General features: G+C 48.8%; 1 protein-coding gene across 1 annotated transcript; it reads right to left on the bottom strand.

Annotated features, from left to right (window-relative positions):
• Positions 1–8709: 8709 nt before the first annotated feature.
• Positions 8710–16035, bottom strand: KRT2 (keratin 2). Its single transcript, XM_039255069.1, has 9 exons — positions 15427–16035; positions 14208–14422; positions 13800–13860; positions 12902–12997; positions 12100–12264; positions 11674–11799; positions 10658–10878; positions 9225–9259; positions 8710–9128 (listed from the first exon to the last, which is right to left on the bottom strand). Exons 1-9 carry the CDS (start codon positions 16033–16035, stop codon positions 8710–8712), a joined length of 1947 nt encoding a protein of 648 aa, XP_039111000.1.
• Between the last annotated feature and the right edge of the window lie 846 nt (positions 16036–16881).

Genomic DNA, 16881 nt, shown 5'->3' with positions numbered 1-16881 from the left:
GTTTCTCTGCTAGGGTACAGAAGGGTCCCCTCATATATCTCCCCGAGTTGCCAGCTGGCAAAGGATAACTTCTTTGATATGGTTTCCCTGAAGCTAAAAGTGACAAGAAAAAACCCAATACCCTCTGCTTAGGAACAGTACATCAAATAATTAACGCTTAGTTAGCAGGGGTTTCTTATTATTTATCTATCAACTATCTGCTGACCTAGGCAATACAAGATGTATGTGATTACATCCAAAAAGCTCTCAGATAAGGTGTTTTCTTAGATCATTGTGTTTCAACCTTTTTAGTTTCTACCTCAGCGGTATTGAAACTCAAGGTATATCTTCTCGGGGCTTTAGACAGTGACACTGAATTAGAAACTGATCTGGAAAGAATAGTGATTCAGAGAGACCTATTCAATGGAGTTTTTTATAGTGGTAGGAATTGTTTCTGCTTTGCCACCTTCCTTGCTAAATGTGTGTGTGTGTTCCCAAAACAGAGGTCCAAAGCAGAGTAGAAAGTAGTTATACAAGCTGCATCCATAAATGGAATATTATATAGATAATTTAAATGATAGTTCCAAGTTTTATGCAAACAAATTTTTTTTCTGTTTTATTGTTAATTGAGAAAAGGAACGATCAAAATTGAATAATCAGTTTGACCAGGAAGTCTCAGGCACAAAAAAGAAGACCTGGAAAAAGATTGGAGATAGTCTGAATGTAGCTATTTGTTTTTTAAAACTAACTAAAGCTAAACACTTTGTTTTTTTAATGTTTCTTCACTTATATTTGAGAGAGAGTGTGTGTGAGTGGAGGAGAGACAGAGAGAGAGACGCAAAATCCAAAGCAGGCCCCAGGCTCTGAGCCGTCAGCACAGAGCCCTCCACAAGACTTGAACCCACGAACCGTGAGATCACGACCTGAGCCTAAGTCAGACGCTTAACCAACTGAACCACCCAGCACCCTTAAAGCTAAATATCTTAGAAAAATATGTTCAGGGGCGCCTGGGTGGCTTAGTCGGTTAAGCGTCTGACTTTCGCTTAGGTCATGATCTCGCGGTTTTTGGGTTCGAGCCCCGCTTCGGGCTCTGTGCTGACTGCCAGCTCAGAGCCTGGAGCCTGTTTCAGTCTGTGACTCCCTCTCTCTCTGACCCTCCCCTTCTCACGCTGTCTCTCTCTCTCTCTCCTAGAAATAAATAAAACATTTAAAAAAAAAAGAAAAATATGTGCAAAATATCATTCATATATATATGAATATATATATAAAGTCTCAACAATGGTTATTTCACGTAACAGCTGATTTAAAATTTTTTCACCTTTTATATTTCCAAGTTTGAAATAATGAGCAGGTGTTATTTTTATAATACAGAGTATCAAGTCCTGTGGTGCTCCGAAGCCCTCTTCAGGGAAATGAAACAACCCTTCCTTTAGCAAATGCTCAGGCAGGCCAAGAACACTGGTCTCTTCCTTTGGTCAATGGTAATTTTGAGGGCAGCCTCCCAAGGGCATCTTCTGGACTCAGGCTCCTCTCACTACCTGTCCCCCAGGCCAGGAAAATGCAGGCTACCACGCTGACCAGCGGCCCCATCTCAGGCCCTTAATTCCCCTCTTCCCCCTGAATCTGCAGGCGTGACAGCAGTCACCTGGCACACGTGAGCATTCACACGTGCATGGGCAGGGCTCAGGGATCTCTCCCAGTTGGGCTTCCTCGCCAGACCCAGACTGAAAAGCTGAAATGTCTCCCCCACCCTCTAATCCTGTACCTTCTCTGCTCAGCCAGGCCCCGCCCATCGAACAAACAACCCTAATCTGATCACTGGGAGGAGATCCAGGCAAAGGAGGAAAACAGAGTGATGTATAATGGAAGCGACGTGGGATGTAAGGTCTATACCTTTGGTTCTTCATTCCACCCCCATTATTTCCCAGTTTCATGTGTGTCGGCTTTTTGGCTTCAGTTTTGTCACTTGCCAAATGGGGTGATAATGACATTTGTCCTTCCTAGTTAACTAAGGTGTTTCCTAGTTAACTAAGGTGTTACATAAACCATTCAAGAAAATGGATGGGGCACCTGGGTGGCTCTGTCAGTTGAGCATCCGACTTCAGCTCAAGTCATGATCTCACAGCCCATGAGTTCAAGCCCCATGTTGGGCTTTGTGCTGACAGCTTAGAACTTAGATCCAGCTTCAGATTCTGTGTCTCACACTCTCTCTGCCCCCCCCCACCCGCCCCCCCCGCTCTCACTCTGTCCCTATCTCTCGAAAATGAATAAACATTTTCTAAAAAAAATTTTTTTAAAGATAAATGTTAAGCCCATGTCTTTCTCCAACACCAATAATAGTAGCAGCACCCCTAACACTTGCTGCCTGATTATTGTGCTCCAGAGGTGCCGGAGGCTGGCTCCGGCAGATCCAAGTGTCCCTGAAGGATGGACGGTGTCGGCGAGAGAGAGAGTGAGAGCCCTGAGATTCTTTCTGATCACCAGGCAGGCATCTCTGTCCTGTTGGTTTTGGTGTCTTTATTTAAAGGTTCAACAACAATATGAGGTCAGAGAAAGGAATTATCCCAATCATAGTGAATTTATGACCAAGGAAATAACCGAATGCTCTTAGTGAAAAACAGGACAACACACAGGTCAAGTTGCACATAGACAAGCTAGGAACCACCCCATCCCGCTCTCAAGAGGACGAACACTTCCGAACTGATCCGCTTGTGGAAACTACCATGGGGGCTCAACATGTATCAGTCTTCGCATCCGGGTTTATGTTTTAACCACTCCCATCCATCCCCATCCCAGCCGCCAGCGTAAGGGAGGATGTTCGCGGAACTCACGCCCTGAGGAAGGGACCGCCACACTCACCAGCCAGTAAGTTATGTTCTGCCCCCATCTGTACCCCAACCACAAACCAGGCTCTTCTGACATGGGACCAGACTCAATTGTAACTCTTGTTTTCTTAGCCTCCTTTATTATCTTAGTCTTGGATCTGCAAGGCCCATAGAAAGAGCCCCCCCGACAATGATCCATAGAGCCTCTATCCAAAATCTCCCCCATAAAGGCAGGAATATGCCTTTCCCCACGAGGCATCCGGGCTCAGAACATGGGTCTTACATGGAATGTTGTGAGGCCTAGTCAACACCAGCAGGCTCACCTCCAACATGAGCCAGCAGTAGCAGAAGGAGACACCAGTCCTCATCTCTCATGGCAGTAGCTGCGCAAACACCGCCATCCCCCCCCCCCCCCCCCCCCCCCCCCCCCCCCCCCCCCCCCCCCCCCCCCGCCGTGACCACCATCCAGAGAGGCCGTAGGCTCCCGGCACAGAGAGTGGTAAACACTTTACAAAGGTAATTTCATCTAATCTTCACAGCAGCACTCTATGGTAGTTATTACCATTATCTTCAATTTTTATAAGTAGAAACTAAGGTTCAAAAGGTTAAGGGTTTTGCCAAATAATACAACTATTTAAGAGGCAGGGGCAAGATTTGACCAAGGCTGCCTGATTCCAGAACTCAACACATACATATTGAATGATTCAGATGTTGAACCCATAAAACCTGAGGAGGCGAGGGTTGGGAGCCCTACTAGGAGATGGTGCACTTAGACCACCAGCCCAGCCCAGGCCCACTGGATGTGAGAACTGGGAAAGAGGGGTTCTACAGTGGAGGGACTGGGCTTCCAGGCAGAGGCAGAACATGATTGCGCAACCCCTTCTGTTTTATCCTCTTCCTTCATTGGCAAGGTTGGGATTCTAACGGAAGTCATCTTTATTTGGAGAGTCATTTTCTTAAAACTCTTCTGGAGCACCCCAAGTCCATTTAACCCTGGATCAATCTCTGTGGAAGGTCATGAGCTGAAGAAAAGTGTCCTCCCAGACCTCAGGAAGTTTCCGGTCAAAATAGTCAAAGAGCCAGCTACAATGGGTACCCAAACTCTCTTCTGCTCCCAGCCTCTCCCTATGCACCTTAAAGCACCATCCTCTGGACCTCCCAGGTTGAAATCCCATCTCTGGTCCAGCCCTTTCCCTGGGGCTACTGGCTTCATCTCCCTTCAGACCCTGCACAGAATCCTGCATGTTCCTCATGTTCTACTACAATGGATATTTAGGAGAAAAAATAGATCTTCTTAGCTTTTTTTTTAATTATGAAAGAAATGTATGCTTTGAGCAAACACTCGAACAATAGGACAAAGTATAAAGTACAGAATGAAAGTTAACCTCACTCTTCACTCCCTTTCACTCTCTCCTATGGCAGGGTGACTGCTAGTCCTTAGAGCACACTGTGAAAATCACACCCCTTCCTCCACACGGATGCAAAAATACTCAGCAAAATAGCAAACTGATCCTGTACTTTAAAAAGGTGAATACAGCATAATCAAGGGGAGTTAATTCCAGGAACACAAGATTGGTTTAACATCTGAAAATCAATCAGTGTAATTCACCATATTAAGAAAGAAGAGGAAAGGGGCGCCTGGGTGGCTTAGTCGGTTAAGCGTCCGACTTTCGCTCAGGTCATGATCTCGCGGTTCGGGTTCGAGCCCCGCGTCGGGCTCTGTGCTGACTGCCAGCTCAGAGCCTGGAGCCTGTTTCAGTCTGTGACTCCCTCTCTCTCTGACCCTCCCCTGCTCACACTGTCTCTCTCTCTCTCTCCTAGAAATAAATAAAACATAAAAAAAAAAATTAAAAAAAAAAGAAAGAAGAGGAAAAATTATATGATCATTTGAAAAATTTCAAAAAGTACTTAGCAAAATTCAACTCTCATTCAAGATTAAAAAAAAAACCCTACATTTAATATTATAGATAATGGGAACAAATAAATGCTTCCCTATAAGATTGGGCACAAGGTAAAAATGTGTGCTTTGCTATTCTATTCAACATTAAACTGTTGTACTGAAGGTTCTAGCCATTGCAATGAAGCAAGATAAAGAAACAATACCAAACTACCTGAAAAAAAGGAGACAAAATCATCTTTATTCATAGACAACATAACTGTGTTATGTGTTATCTAAAATCTTAAGGAATCTACAAAAAGCCACTAGAACTAATATATGAATTTAGCAAAGTCAGGGTCAATGTATTTTTTATTGTATATCTGTATACAAGCAACAAATAATAAATATAGAAGTTTAAATGTCATCTGCAATAGCATCAAAACATGAAATCCTTGGGGATAAATGTAACAAAATATGTGTAAGACCCATACCCTGAAAACCACAAATCATTGCTGAGGAAAATTGAAGAAAATATATTAATCATGTGTTTTATTATGTTTCAACATCTGCAGGCTGAGAGCCTGTTTTCCTGGGCTTGGCCCAGAGCAAGTCTTTCATATGCAAACCAACCAGTCCTGAGTCCATACCTTCTACCTTATCAAACTCTCACATCCCTGAGCCAACATTTCCTTGCCCTAAATCATCCCAGGGCCAGATACCAGGGAGAGAGAGACCACCATGATGCCCCAAAGCCCACAGGAGTCCTTCAAACTAGCAAGTCCTAAACTGTTTAATCTGCCCTGCCTTGCCTTCCACATGGAAACTGCGATCCCATGGCCTTGACTTTCCCTTCATTCCTTTCTGCCTCCTGACTGACACCGGTGATTTCCCCTGTGACCCTATGTGGCCTGCAGTGACTCCGCCTCTGAGACCTGGGAGTATAATAGACCTCTTCCTTCCAAGCTCCAGTCTTGACACCTCCCTGCCTAGTGGGAGGGAGGCCAGCTCAACAGCACAGATGTGACTCTTTTCTCCTGAGCTAGAGAGACAGGCAGAGATCGTCTCATTTTATCTCCTTGGAAGGAGAAACGACTAATCCAATATTGCATAGCAATTCCCCCAAGGTGAAGATCAGCATTTAAGTCTCCCAACTCTTGGTAACAGGCCTTCCCTCCTCAGAGCAAGTAGGAGCATCAGTGTCCCACTCAAGCGAGCTTTCTGGAACAGGTGAGCTGTCCAAGGACTGTTGTTTGAGTGGACAGGAAAGAAAGAGTGCGGCAAAGGGGCAAAACAAGGAAAGAGGTTCACCTAAATTGATATGAGGACTCATGGGTAGAGAAAGGGAGGGAACCACAGGAGGTAGGGTGTCCTAAATTTTCTGCCACATCATCAGGATGTAAATATTTAGCCCAGTTCCCTATGGAAATAGAGCTCATAAAACCCTCTGCCAGTGCCCATCTCCGTTTTGAAGCCCAGAACCTGACAAGTTAGCTACCAGACCTGATGGAAGGCGGTCAGAGGCCCTGGTAGGAGGGGTGTGACCCAGATTCTAGACCCTCCTAGACACTAGACTCTCCTAGATTCTCTCTTCCTGTGACACTTAGGAGGAAAAGAGAATCTGTCCCCCAAAGTTGATCCCTCATTCCATTACCTGCTTAGAGCCAGACTTCTTTCAGGCTTCAGACCTGTGTCCCTCTGAGCTCATCTATATGGCTCATTTTGCTGTTGGAGTCCAAACGAAAGTCACCTGTGTCTGAGCGGATCTGAAAAGAAGGGCTGCATCTCAGGTAGAGTAGAAGTGAGGAGAGGGAACCATAGGAAGGGTCGGAAACCCAGAGCACCAGTAATCTGAGCAATTAAGGTAGTTGGGAATAAAAGCTGCCACCTTACCTGCCTCCTCTCCTTTCCCCTCTGAAAGTTATCAGAACAGCTCACCATTCCCCAAGTCTTTAGACAGTACATGAACTGGGAAGCAGAGGCCAAGCCTCTATGCCCGCTCTGGACTTAATCTGTTTCCTTATCTAAATTGAGAGTGCAGAATCACGGATGTTAAAGCTCCTTTCCAGCCCTAAATGCATGGGACACTAGATGCTGTCTGGGGCCATGTTCATGTCTGCATAGTAAATACACCCTAAAACAGCCACGCCCCTCACATTGCTCCTTCCTGGCAGGCACGCCCACCTCCACACACACCACTCCCAGGGGAGCTCTCACAGTCCTTCTCCAAGCAGCACATCAGCCCTGACTGGTCATCCTCACGTATTATCACCTTGCCCCCATCAGCCTTCAGAACTCTTCCAGTCTTGAACCGTCAAACCTGGGACCAGCTGGTCTGGGATCAGGAAAAGCCATCTATTCTCTATGAATGCCTCCGCTACGATGCTCAAAGCCATCTCAACAGCCTCTAGGGATGCGGAAGAGTCTCACAAACTCAACTTAAGCCTCACCAAGGCCTTGGAGCTAACCTTAAATGTTAAATGAAACGTTTTGGAGCTAACGTTAAATGAAAGAGAAAAGAATTCCCCCAGGATTTTGTTTTTATCTGAGTTATTTTAAGCCACATCTGCTACATCTGAATTACCCACACACATATCCCAACCTGATCCAGTCAAATCCACCAATGCCCACTTTGGCCGCCCTGGCTAGTCTAATACCAACCCCAAAAGCCCAGCCCTTCCTGAGTTCCCAGGAAGCTCTAGTCAGATGACAAAGCCTTTGTGGGGAAGAGGCTGAAATCCTCTTCACTACCACAGGAGAAGGCTGCCCTGACTGGGGTGTCCAGGGCAAGGGGATCCCAGAGGGCTGTTGCCTGGGGAGGAAGAAAAGGACCCATTATCTGCTGAATGTGTTAGAGAACTTCTCTGACGGTAGTGGAGAAATGTTCTGTGAAAAATGGCATTTTTTTGTTCTGGAGATCACTTTATAGCACTCCAGAGACTTCCCCAGATCCTCTCCTTCAGCCTTTGTTGAGAACTCCTGCTGGGGACTTAGGGCTGGGTACTGGGTATGTAGAGCGCCTGGTGACCTAGGTTGAGCTAAGGAAATACTAATTCTGCCTTCAGTTCAGAGCTGCACAGACTGGATGGAACTCAGGGTGGAGGTCAGTTACTTTGCCCCGAGGAGAAAGGACCTCAGCTCGGAGCTCTTGTCAGAAGGGAGGTTGGGGGGAAGAGGGGGAACATCTGTGGGAAAATGCTCCTTAAGAAGAGTGGCTTTTTCTGGGAAAGAGAATTTTCCACAAATCCCCCTGTCACCTTCCTAGCACTAACCCAGTCCCCAGATCTGGCAAATTCTTTTCTAAGAACCTCACAGCCACCCCCTGGCTCCAGGGCCAGCCCCTCTAGTCTCTGTTCTTCAAAGACTTCCAGAAAAAACAACAACAACAAAAACCAAAAAACCACCCTTGGCTTCTCCCAGCCACACTGCCTCAGGGCAACATGTCCCTACTCCAGAAAGCCTCTCTTTTATCATTTCCCAATCTCTCCATTTTCTGGTGTCTTAAATTAGACAGCGGTGAGTAATAGCTCCTGGCTACCCATTTCTGCCAAGGCTCAGCATTAAACACACATCACATGTTATAAATTGCAGGTGAAGTTTATTGTGCAGACACCAAGACCACAGAACATTCAATGCAGAGCCAACAAGACTGGCTATATACACAGAAATATGCTTCCCCTGGGGGCGGGGCCAGGAGAAAGACAGAAAGGCTTTGAGATGGGGCCCTCGACAGAGTAGTCCCCAGGAGGTGGACCACGGAATGGGCCAATGCAAGGAGGGGCCGGGAAAGGGGGCGTGGCTGGAAAGTACAAGCCTGGGCAATGCAGAGTCTTCCCTAGGGGACAGACCGTGGCACGGGCTCCAACAAACTGGTTGGGAGAGAAGATATTTCAAAAACTGTAAGTGGGCATCCCTTTCCCCCAAAATGCCACCAGGGGTGGAGGACAAGGTTTGACTTGCTGCCAGTGGGACATATAGAGGCAAGCTTCTGCATTCTAAAGCAGCAGAATCAAGAGGGGATCTCCATCCTTATCTGAAAGAGAAGGTCACGCTAGAACCGTAACCTTCACCTGAGCCAGATCCACCCTTTTCAGAGCTGGAGCCCCCTCTGGAGCGCCCCCCAGAGCCATAGTCCCCTCCACTGCCCCCTCTGGAGCTCCCCCCAGAGCCAGAGCCCCCTCTGGAGCCCCCTCCGGAGCCATAGCCCCCTCCACTACCCCCTCTGGAGCCCCCTCCGGAGCCATAGCCCCCTCCACTGCCCCCTCTGGAGCCCCCTCCAGAGCCATAGCCCCCTCCACTGCCCCCTCTGGAGCTTGATCCTCTGCCCCCAGAGCTGTAACTGCCACTTCCAGAGCTGTATCCTCCTCCTCCAGAACCGGATCCTCTACCTCCAGAGCCAAAGCCACCCCTGGATGTCATGCTTGAAGACACGGTGCTGCTTGTCACAGCTGCAGGGAGAGACGATAGCCCCGTGGAGATCCTGAGTGCCCCGACATCCTCCCCACCGACACCACCCACGGGGCAGGAACATCTCCACTACTTACACACAGTCACGTTGCTACTGAGGTCTCCGGACATCCTGTGAGGAAGAGAAAAAGTAGCTCATGGCGGAGCCCTAGGGGCCTGTAGATGTGTTGTTCTACAGCCCCCACCTGCAGACGTGCACCCCGACGGTCAGCCACCAGGGCGTCCAGGGCCCGCCCTCTTCTGTGCTGCCGGATCACGGAGATGTGAGGCCCCACATTTCCACACAGCATAATTCATCTCAATTTTTTTGCTCTGATAAAAATGATCAGAAAGCAAATTCCCAGGGCGCCTGGGTGGCTCAGTCTGATAAGAGTCCGACCTCGGCTCAGGTCATGATCTCACGGCTCGTGAGTTCAAGCCCTGTGTTGGGCTCTGTGCTGACGGCTCAGAGCCTGGAGCCTGCTTCGGATGCTGTGTGTGTCTCTCTCTGCCCCTCCCTCACTCTCTCTTATTCTTACTCTCTCTCTCAAAAATAAATAAACATTTAAAAAATTTTTTTTGAAGAAAGCAAATTCTCTTCTGATTTGCAACCCATGTTTCTATTTAAATCCATTTGAGGGAGTTTGCTATTCAGAATCCAAACCACTCTAGAAATTTTGGAATGAGGTTGCACTGTGAACATTCAATTCTGAAAGAACTGTAACTCTGTACGGCCTCCCTCTGCTCCCCTCCTGCCTCGCCCTCCTCTGCTTCATCTGAAATCTGTCCCACTTCTTGCAAGCACGGCCTCAAAGACAGGTACAGAGCAAAGTGACTCCTTCCCCGTCACACTGACTTGCTGGTGGCCTGGGGCAGCTTGTCCCTTTCTAGGTGCTTCAGCCAGATGAAATCACTGGGGATGCCTTTGATACTGACAGAGGGCTCAGACAGCTGTCTTCAAACAGAGGAAGGAAAAGTTCCCTTTGGCGAGTTAGCAAAGGGCTCAGTTTGTCCCTCCAGAAATCTGCAAAGAGCGGGTCTGGCACCTGCTGCCCCGGGGTGGGGGGCGGGGGGCCAGTCATGCCTCAGCCAGTCAGCATGTTCCAGCACGTGATCCCCCTGTTCTGGGTCACAAGGTGGAGGCAGAAGAGGCCGTGCACCCTGCAGATCCATAAACCAATGTTTCATACTCTCTAAGACTAATGTGATTTCACTGCATTTTATTTTCTCTTTCAGAAAAGACCCAGATTAATTTATTCTTTAATCTAATTTGATTGACTTTAACTTAATTTGATTTCATTTAATCTGACTTGTTAGTCATTCCCTATTGATAAAGCTACAACTGTACATTAATGCTCTGGGTCCTGATCAGCTGCTTGGGGAGCACAGTGGCTTCAGCTCTCAGCAGCCCTGCTCCAACTCCCCCACCACCCCACCACCCCCTGCTTTCCCTGCCTTTTTCTCCACCCTGGTTCTAGGAGAGAGGGGAGAGTGAATCATGTGACTGTTCTACTTTCTCAGTGCCCCTCACCTGCACTCCTCGCCCTCCAGCAGCTTGCGGTAGGTGGCGATCTCCACGTCCAGGGCCAGCTTCACGTTCATCAGCTCCTGGTAATCCTTCAGGAGCCGGGCCAGGTCCTCCTTGGCTTGTTGCAGGGCGTCTTCCAGGTCAGAGAGTTTGCTCTGTGCATCTTTGAGGGCGTGCTCTCCCTTCTGCTCTGCATCTGCAATGGCTTCTTGCACACTCTTACACTGGGAGAGAAAGAGAAAAGGTGTCTGTTAGTCTGGAGAGGGGAGTCTGCCTGGCAGAGGGGGCGGGGAGCAGATGTGTTTAGGGTGTGAGAAGCCAGACTCAAAGCCCTGGAAGTGTTGGGTCCCCCCTGGAGTTAATGCAAGTCTCAAACCAGGACCTCAGACTTGCTGCCATCTCTGGGGCATCGCCTTCCATGGCCTCTGACTGGACCCTGATGCGTTCCCCATAACGACCCTTACCTCACAGCACAGGGCCAGAGGCCTTGTCCCAGTCTATAGTCACAAATGAATGTGAACCAACCGATGTGCACAGCTTCACAGAACTCCTGCTGCCTCTGGGGTCCCCTCTCTGCCCCACATTATCTCTCCCAAGCTACCATCCATCCCCTGGCCAGCTCCCTGCCGAGGCCACTGCCCCACCGCCTCGCCACCCCACCACTGGCCAGTGCCGAGCACGGAGGGCAGGCTCTGCCTGCAACTCCCACCCCCCACTGGCCAGATGACCCCTTGCCTTATTTGTTTTCACTCCCTTCCGCTCGCAGAGGCAATCCAAAAGCGAGCACAATTCTTTCCCTGCACTAATCCTTACTTAGGAATGTCTCTTAGACCACCGTAAAAATTGTTAGAAACCTTAAATTATGTTACACTCCAGGTGTTTGAGATCAACATATGCTAAATTCAAATTCCTCAGTGTCTCCTCTCTCTCTCTCACACACACACACCCACACACGACCTCCCACCCACCGGAGCCTCACTCGACCCCTGGAGCCACACAGCCCTCGGGGCCATGCCCACCTGCTTCTTCACTTGGGCGATCTCCCCTTGCAGCCTCTGGATCATGCGGTTCAGCTCGCTGATCTCCATCTTGACCTCCTTCAGGCTGTCTCCGTGTTTCCCTGCAGTAACCTGGAGCTCCTCATACTGTATGGAAAGAGGGCAGTGGTGGCTTGAAGGAAGGTTGGCCTGAGCCAAGGTAGGTCTGATGCAGGCTGGATCAACCACGCTGCATTCGAGGGAGGTGGTGGACCATCTCACATCCCCTAAAGGACTTGGTGCCATTGTCAGTTGAGGGCAGTTATGGCACTATGGACACTTGCTTGGGAACGACACCCAACTTCCATTAGACAAAATCACCAGTGATCTCACTGGACACCTTCCGGCCGGGCTGAAGCCCAGCTTGTTACACAGAACTTAGGCTCTCTGTGCTCTCCTTGTACTTGCCTTGCTGTGGTACAGCTCCTCAGCCTCCGCCTTGCTCCTCTGGGCGATCTCCTCGTACTGGGCACGGACCTCGGAGATGATGCTGTCCAGGTCCAGGCTACGGTTGTTGTCCATGGACAGGATGACGTTGGTGTCGGTGACACTCTGCTGCATCTGGGACAGCTCCTGCAACACACAGGAAGGTCTGGCCATGGCTTCCCTGCCCACAGCCATTCCCTTCCCCGGTGTTGGGGACATACAGGTTCTCAGACTAAGCTGGGTGGGATACACTGGGCGGGATTAAAACAAAATAACCACCAATCCCAGGCTTCTGCCAAGGGTGTCCAGAGAATTATGGGAGAGGAGCCTGCATTTCTGAGCCTCCTAGTTTATAGCCTTCATCATTTATGCAGTTTTGTTAAGTTTGATGCCTCCACAAAGAAGCCTGTGGATGACAAATGTCTTAAAATTTACTTCCTGTTTCAGAAGATAGGTGTGCACGTGGGCAGGGAGGGAAGGCCTGCTGCATTTTGATCTCTGAAGTACATTAGACATGGGGATGAGGATGGGACAGGTTTCTTCCTAAGGGGAGCTGGACATTTGAGGACTGGAGGGAGGGAAGTTGTCTCTGTGTTTCCTGAGCCTTCCTTCTTGTGACATCAGAGAAGAAAGTTCATCTCTTCCAAGACCTGCACCACAGAAACCCCCTGATGGCCTGCAGTGATGGCAGGTTGAAGTCAGCCGGTCCACAGACCCCACTCATCCCGCCTTTGCTCCAGTTGGGAAGGACTTCTTTGAAAAGAAGTGTGGGAAGCCTCCTTACCGCATCATAAAGGAATTTAATGAACTCGAGTTCCTGAGTCAGCACATCCGTCTTGGCCTGCAGCTCCACCTTGATCATGTAGACATTGTCCACATCCTGCAGAAAACGTAAGGGGTTTCCTGGTGAAACTCATGCACTGCTCAGTGTGTGGGCCCCTCTTTCTCTCTCTCTCTCTCTCTGACCCTCTCTTCCAACAAGTTCCTGTTGACCGCTCTCCGGCGAGCCTCATCTCCACAGGACCTCATTTAGTCTGGAGTCCACAATGCATCCCTACTGGGGGCTCCATGCCCTTGTTCACTGCTCTAGTTCCCCAAGGCCATCAGAGCCTTAGTGGGACAAGCTTAGTCAACCACTCTCTCCCTCCTGCTTTGCTTGGGACACTGTGTGTTCCCATTGTGGGGAAAATGGTCTCAGTAGCTTTTAACAGTCCTCAAGTCTCCCATCCTGTCTGTCGACCCTACCTCTCCTGAATTTCTCTGGATTTTATACCAAAGCTTCTTCAGGATCTAGGCTGAGAAGCCACACGTCTGCCTTCTAGCTCAACTTTGTCAGCACAACCAACAACATCTGTAAGCAGGCATTCTAAGAGAAGTCTATCCCTTCCTCAGCTCTTTAGAAGAAAACTAAAGGACTTTCTTGTGTTTTCATCTTGCACGGCCCAATATAGGCTTTCAGTAGGTCATTGATAGAAATGTTCTAGCACATCTGCACAGTAGCTCCAGAAGCCTGAGCTGCAGGGACACTTTTGTTTTCAAGAGAACTGGCCACGGACGCACTTCACCACTTTCCCTGGTTATGGCTGTTTTCACTCAGAGTTGTTCCCCAGCCTGTGTGCTTGGACCCAGTGGGCTTCCAAAGCCCCCTCATTCCCACCCTGTCATGACATTCTCTTGCTCACCTTTTTAAGTGTCACAAAATCATTCTCAGCAGCTGTGCGCTTGTTGATTTCATCCTCATACCTGTGGGGACCCGAGGACACGGCTGTTAGATTAGTTCTAGTTTGTTTACTTTTTTCTTTTCCTTTTCCTCCTGGATCCACTCCCAAATTCCCCATTCTCTGAGAATATTCAGCACTCTTTTAACTATCTAAATTGTAACTATGATGTCCCAAATAAGGATGCCTTTCTATAAATTAACTCACAAACATGTGAAAAAACCATGATTGCTAAAGCCCTAAATGTCTTCCTCACAAATAATCAACAGATGAATCATCACCACAACCGCAGTGAGGAGATGCATGGCCTCCTGGGAGAATGACTGGATGGCTATGATCAATATTTATATCCATTTGGTGTTTGCCACCTACTTCTTCTTAAAATCCTCAACAAGATCCTGCATGTTGTTCAGTTCTGAATCTTGTGATGTTCTTTCTGCAGAGAGCGTATCCACATATTTCTTCAGTTTGGCAATGTACATTTGAAAGATGGGCTCCAAGTTGGTGGTACGTGTGCTGACGTCCATTTGCTGTAGCAGCTCCCATTTGGTCCGCAGTACCTGGTTCTGCTGCTCCAGGAACCGCACCTACAGGGTCACCAGAAATGGAGTACATGAGGTCTGGATCGCCCTTCCCACCAGCAGGCCACACTCACCAGAGTCAGTTCTGATCCTGCCTCGGGACATAGAAAGGTCTCCACAGCTTTGTGCTCACAAGCCAGATGCGGGATCCAGCTTGAACTCCCTGCCTCCACACTTGGAAGATTCTACACAATGTTACATTCCCAATGTTACATCTGCATGCTTTCCATGCAGAGAACTCTTTTTTTTACTCCAACCGCCCACTATTTTGTGTGGGGCCGCTCCAAAGACTCCAGGCCATTTCCCTCTCCGATCCTAGTTGAATTCCCGGCAAAAGTCCCTTAATGTCCTGGGCAAACTAAAAATAGGCATCCACTGGCATTGATCCTAAAGGTGCTGAGTGTGAGAGCACCGAAGGGCAGGGCTCCTCGGTCTGAGTTTTACAAGCCTCATAAATTTCTTAGGCAAGTTCAATTGCCCTTGAAATAGGACAAAACCCTATGTAATGCTCAAAAATGACACCAATAAACACTTTATGGGTCACAAAACTGAGAATGTTTCTCTTAAAGGCAGGAATCTCATTCATCCCCAGGCAGATATTTCAGGCTCAGCTTCCCAGAATTCAATAGACTAATAGCCTCTTGGGAAGGAAAGACTATCTCAGAAGATGTGTTACCAATTCCTTCCAAAACCTGCTGCGACGCGGCCTGAACTTCTCCGTCCATTTTACTTGCTTATATCGGTGTTTCCATGATTTTCAGAATTTTCCATAAATATTGCTTATTTTGGCTGAAACCATAAAGCCAAAGGCATCAATAATTCCTAACTGCAGACTATCTCAGAAGACGTAGCCCATGAAGCCAGCACGTTGCCCATTTGGGAAATAAGCCAGGCTAGTTTGACTACACCGGTGACTCCTCTAAGAAATAAATCTGTACTGTTGGCTTGTGAGGTAGCAGTGGACGTAGGACATCCTGAGCTTCAGAAGGAGCCAGCTTCTCATGACTCACCTTGTCGATGAAAGAGGCAAATTTGTTGTTGAGGGTTTTGATCTGCTCCCGCTCCTGAGACTTCACGTTCTGGATCTCTGGGTCAACTTTCACGTTGAGAGGCTGCAGGAGGCTCTGGTTGATGGAGACTTCGTGGATGCCTCCACCAGGGAATCCTCCAGGCCCCATGCCACCAGGACCCCCAAAGCCTCCAAAGCCACCGCCACCTCCAAAGCGGCCTCCGCCAAAGCCACCTCCACCGAAGCTGCCTCCACCGAAGCCGCCTCCACCGAAACCACCTCCTCCAAAGCCGCTGCCGCCACCAAAGCCGCTGCCACCTCCAAAGCCACCTCCTCTGCCACCAAATCCACCACCGGAGCCGAAGCCTCCACCTCCTCCAGCCACACTAATGGAGATGCTCTTGGTGCCTCCAAGACCAACAAGGCTCCGACTGCCAAAGCCGCCTCCACCCAAGCCCCCTCCACCACCGCCATGGCGGCTCAAGCAGGAGAAGCCAGTGCCCGATCTCCGGCTCCTACTGGAGACCACGGCTGAGCCACTGCTGAAGCCCCGGAATCCTCCTCCTCCTCCTCCTCCTCTTCGAGATTTGCACGAGATCTGACAACTCATGATGCCTTTGCCCAGCGAGGAAAAGTGAAGGTTCTGAGACGAGTGAAGGCTGGAGACGCTGCACTGTGACTTGGGAGACTGTCAGGGTCCCCTTTTATACCTGCCAAGTAGGTGTTGATGTGCATGGGCGTGGGCAGACTGATGCATGGGTTTGGTCTGCCTCGAAGCTACGCCAGGTTACTGATTATCAAGCTAATAGCCATTAAAAATCTACTAATCAGCTCCATCCCAAAACTTGCTTCGCCTGCAAACCTCTCCTGTTTATCTGGGCATCTGTCATGCAATTCGATTTTTGTGAAATCATCAAAAGAGGAGATCAGGATATGGGTTTCTCAATCTGAAAAGAGACCTTCTGCAAAATGCTGTTCCCTGCTCTGGACCAACCCAAGGGAGGGCAGCTACCACCGGGCCTGTGCAGGCTTGTCACCCAGAGAGGCTGATGAAAGAGGCAACAGGGTTTAGAGACTGAAGGGGCCCCTTGATAGCAGCCTTCGAGTCCTCGCTTTTCCCTCTGCTCCAGGAAAAGTTTCAACCAGTGCTTTTGTAGAGTACAAATGGAACATGGAGAAGTATCCATATTCTTATAGAAAGAAGTCAGTCAAGGGTGTGTCTAAAGAGTTGTTGTTTTTGACTCTTTCCTATGCCACACCAAGAATGCACAAGAGCCAGGCACTGAAGAGAGGACAGTTTTCTTTTCTGTAACCAGAAGTCCTCATGGCCACCAACTCTGTCATTTCTCGACACAAAAACCCAGAAGTTGAGGGGCTTATGGAAAACGTCTCTTTTCCTGGGTCTGTCTGACTCTGGGCACCCAACAAAAGGTTGCAGTCAAAAGCTTTACATAGC

The sequence above is a fragment of the Hyaena hyaena genome, unplaced genomic scaffold (genome assembly GCF_003009895.1).
Source record: "Hyaena hyaena isolate Hyena2069 unplaced genomic scaffold, ASM300989v1 scaffold_510, whole genome shotgun sequence".
Taxonomy (NCBI): Eukaryota; Metazoa; Chordata; class Mammalia; order Carnivora; family Hyaenidae; genus Hyaena; species Hyaena hyaena.
The sequence above is the reverse complement of the archived record's forward strand: the minus strand, read 5'-3'. Positions and strand labels throughout refer to the sequence as shown.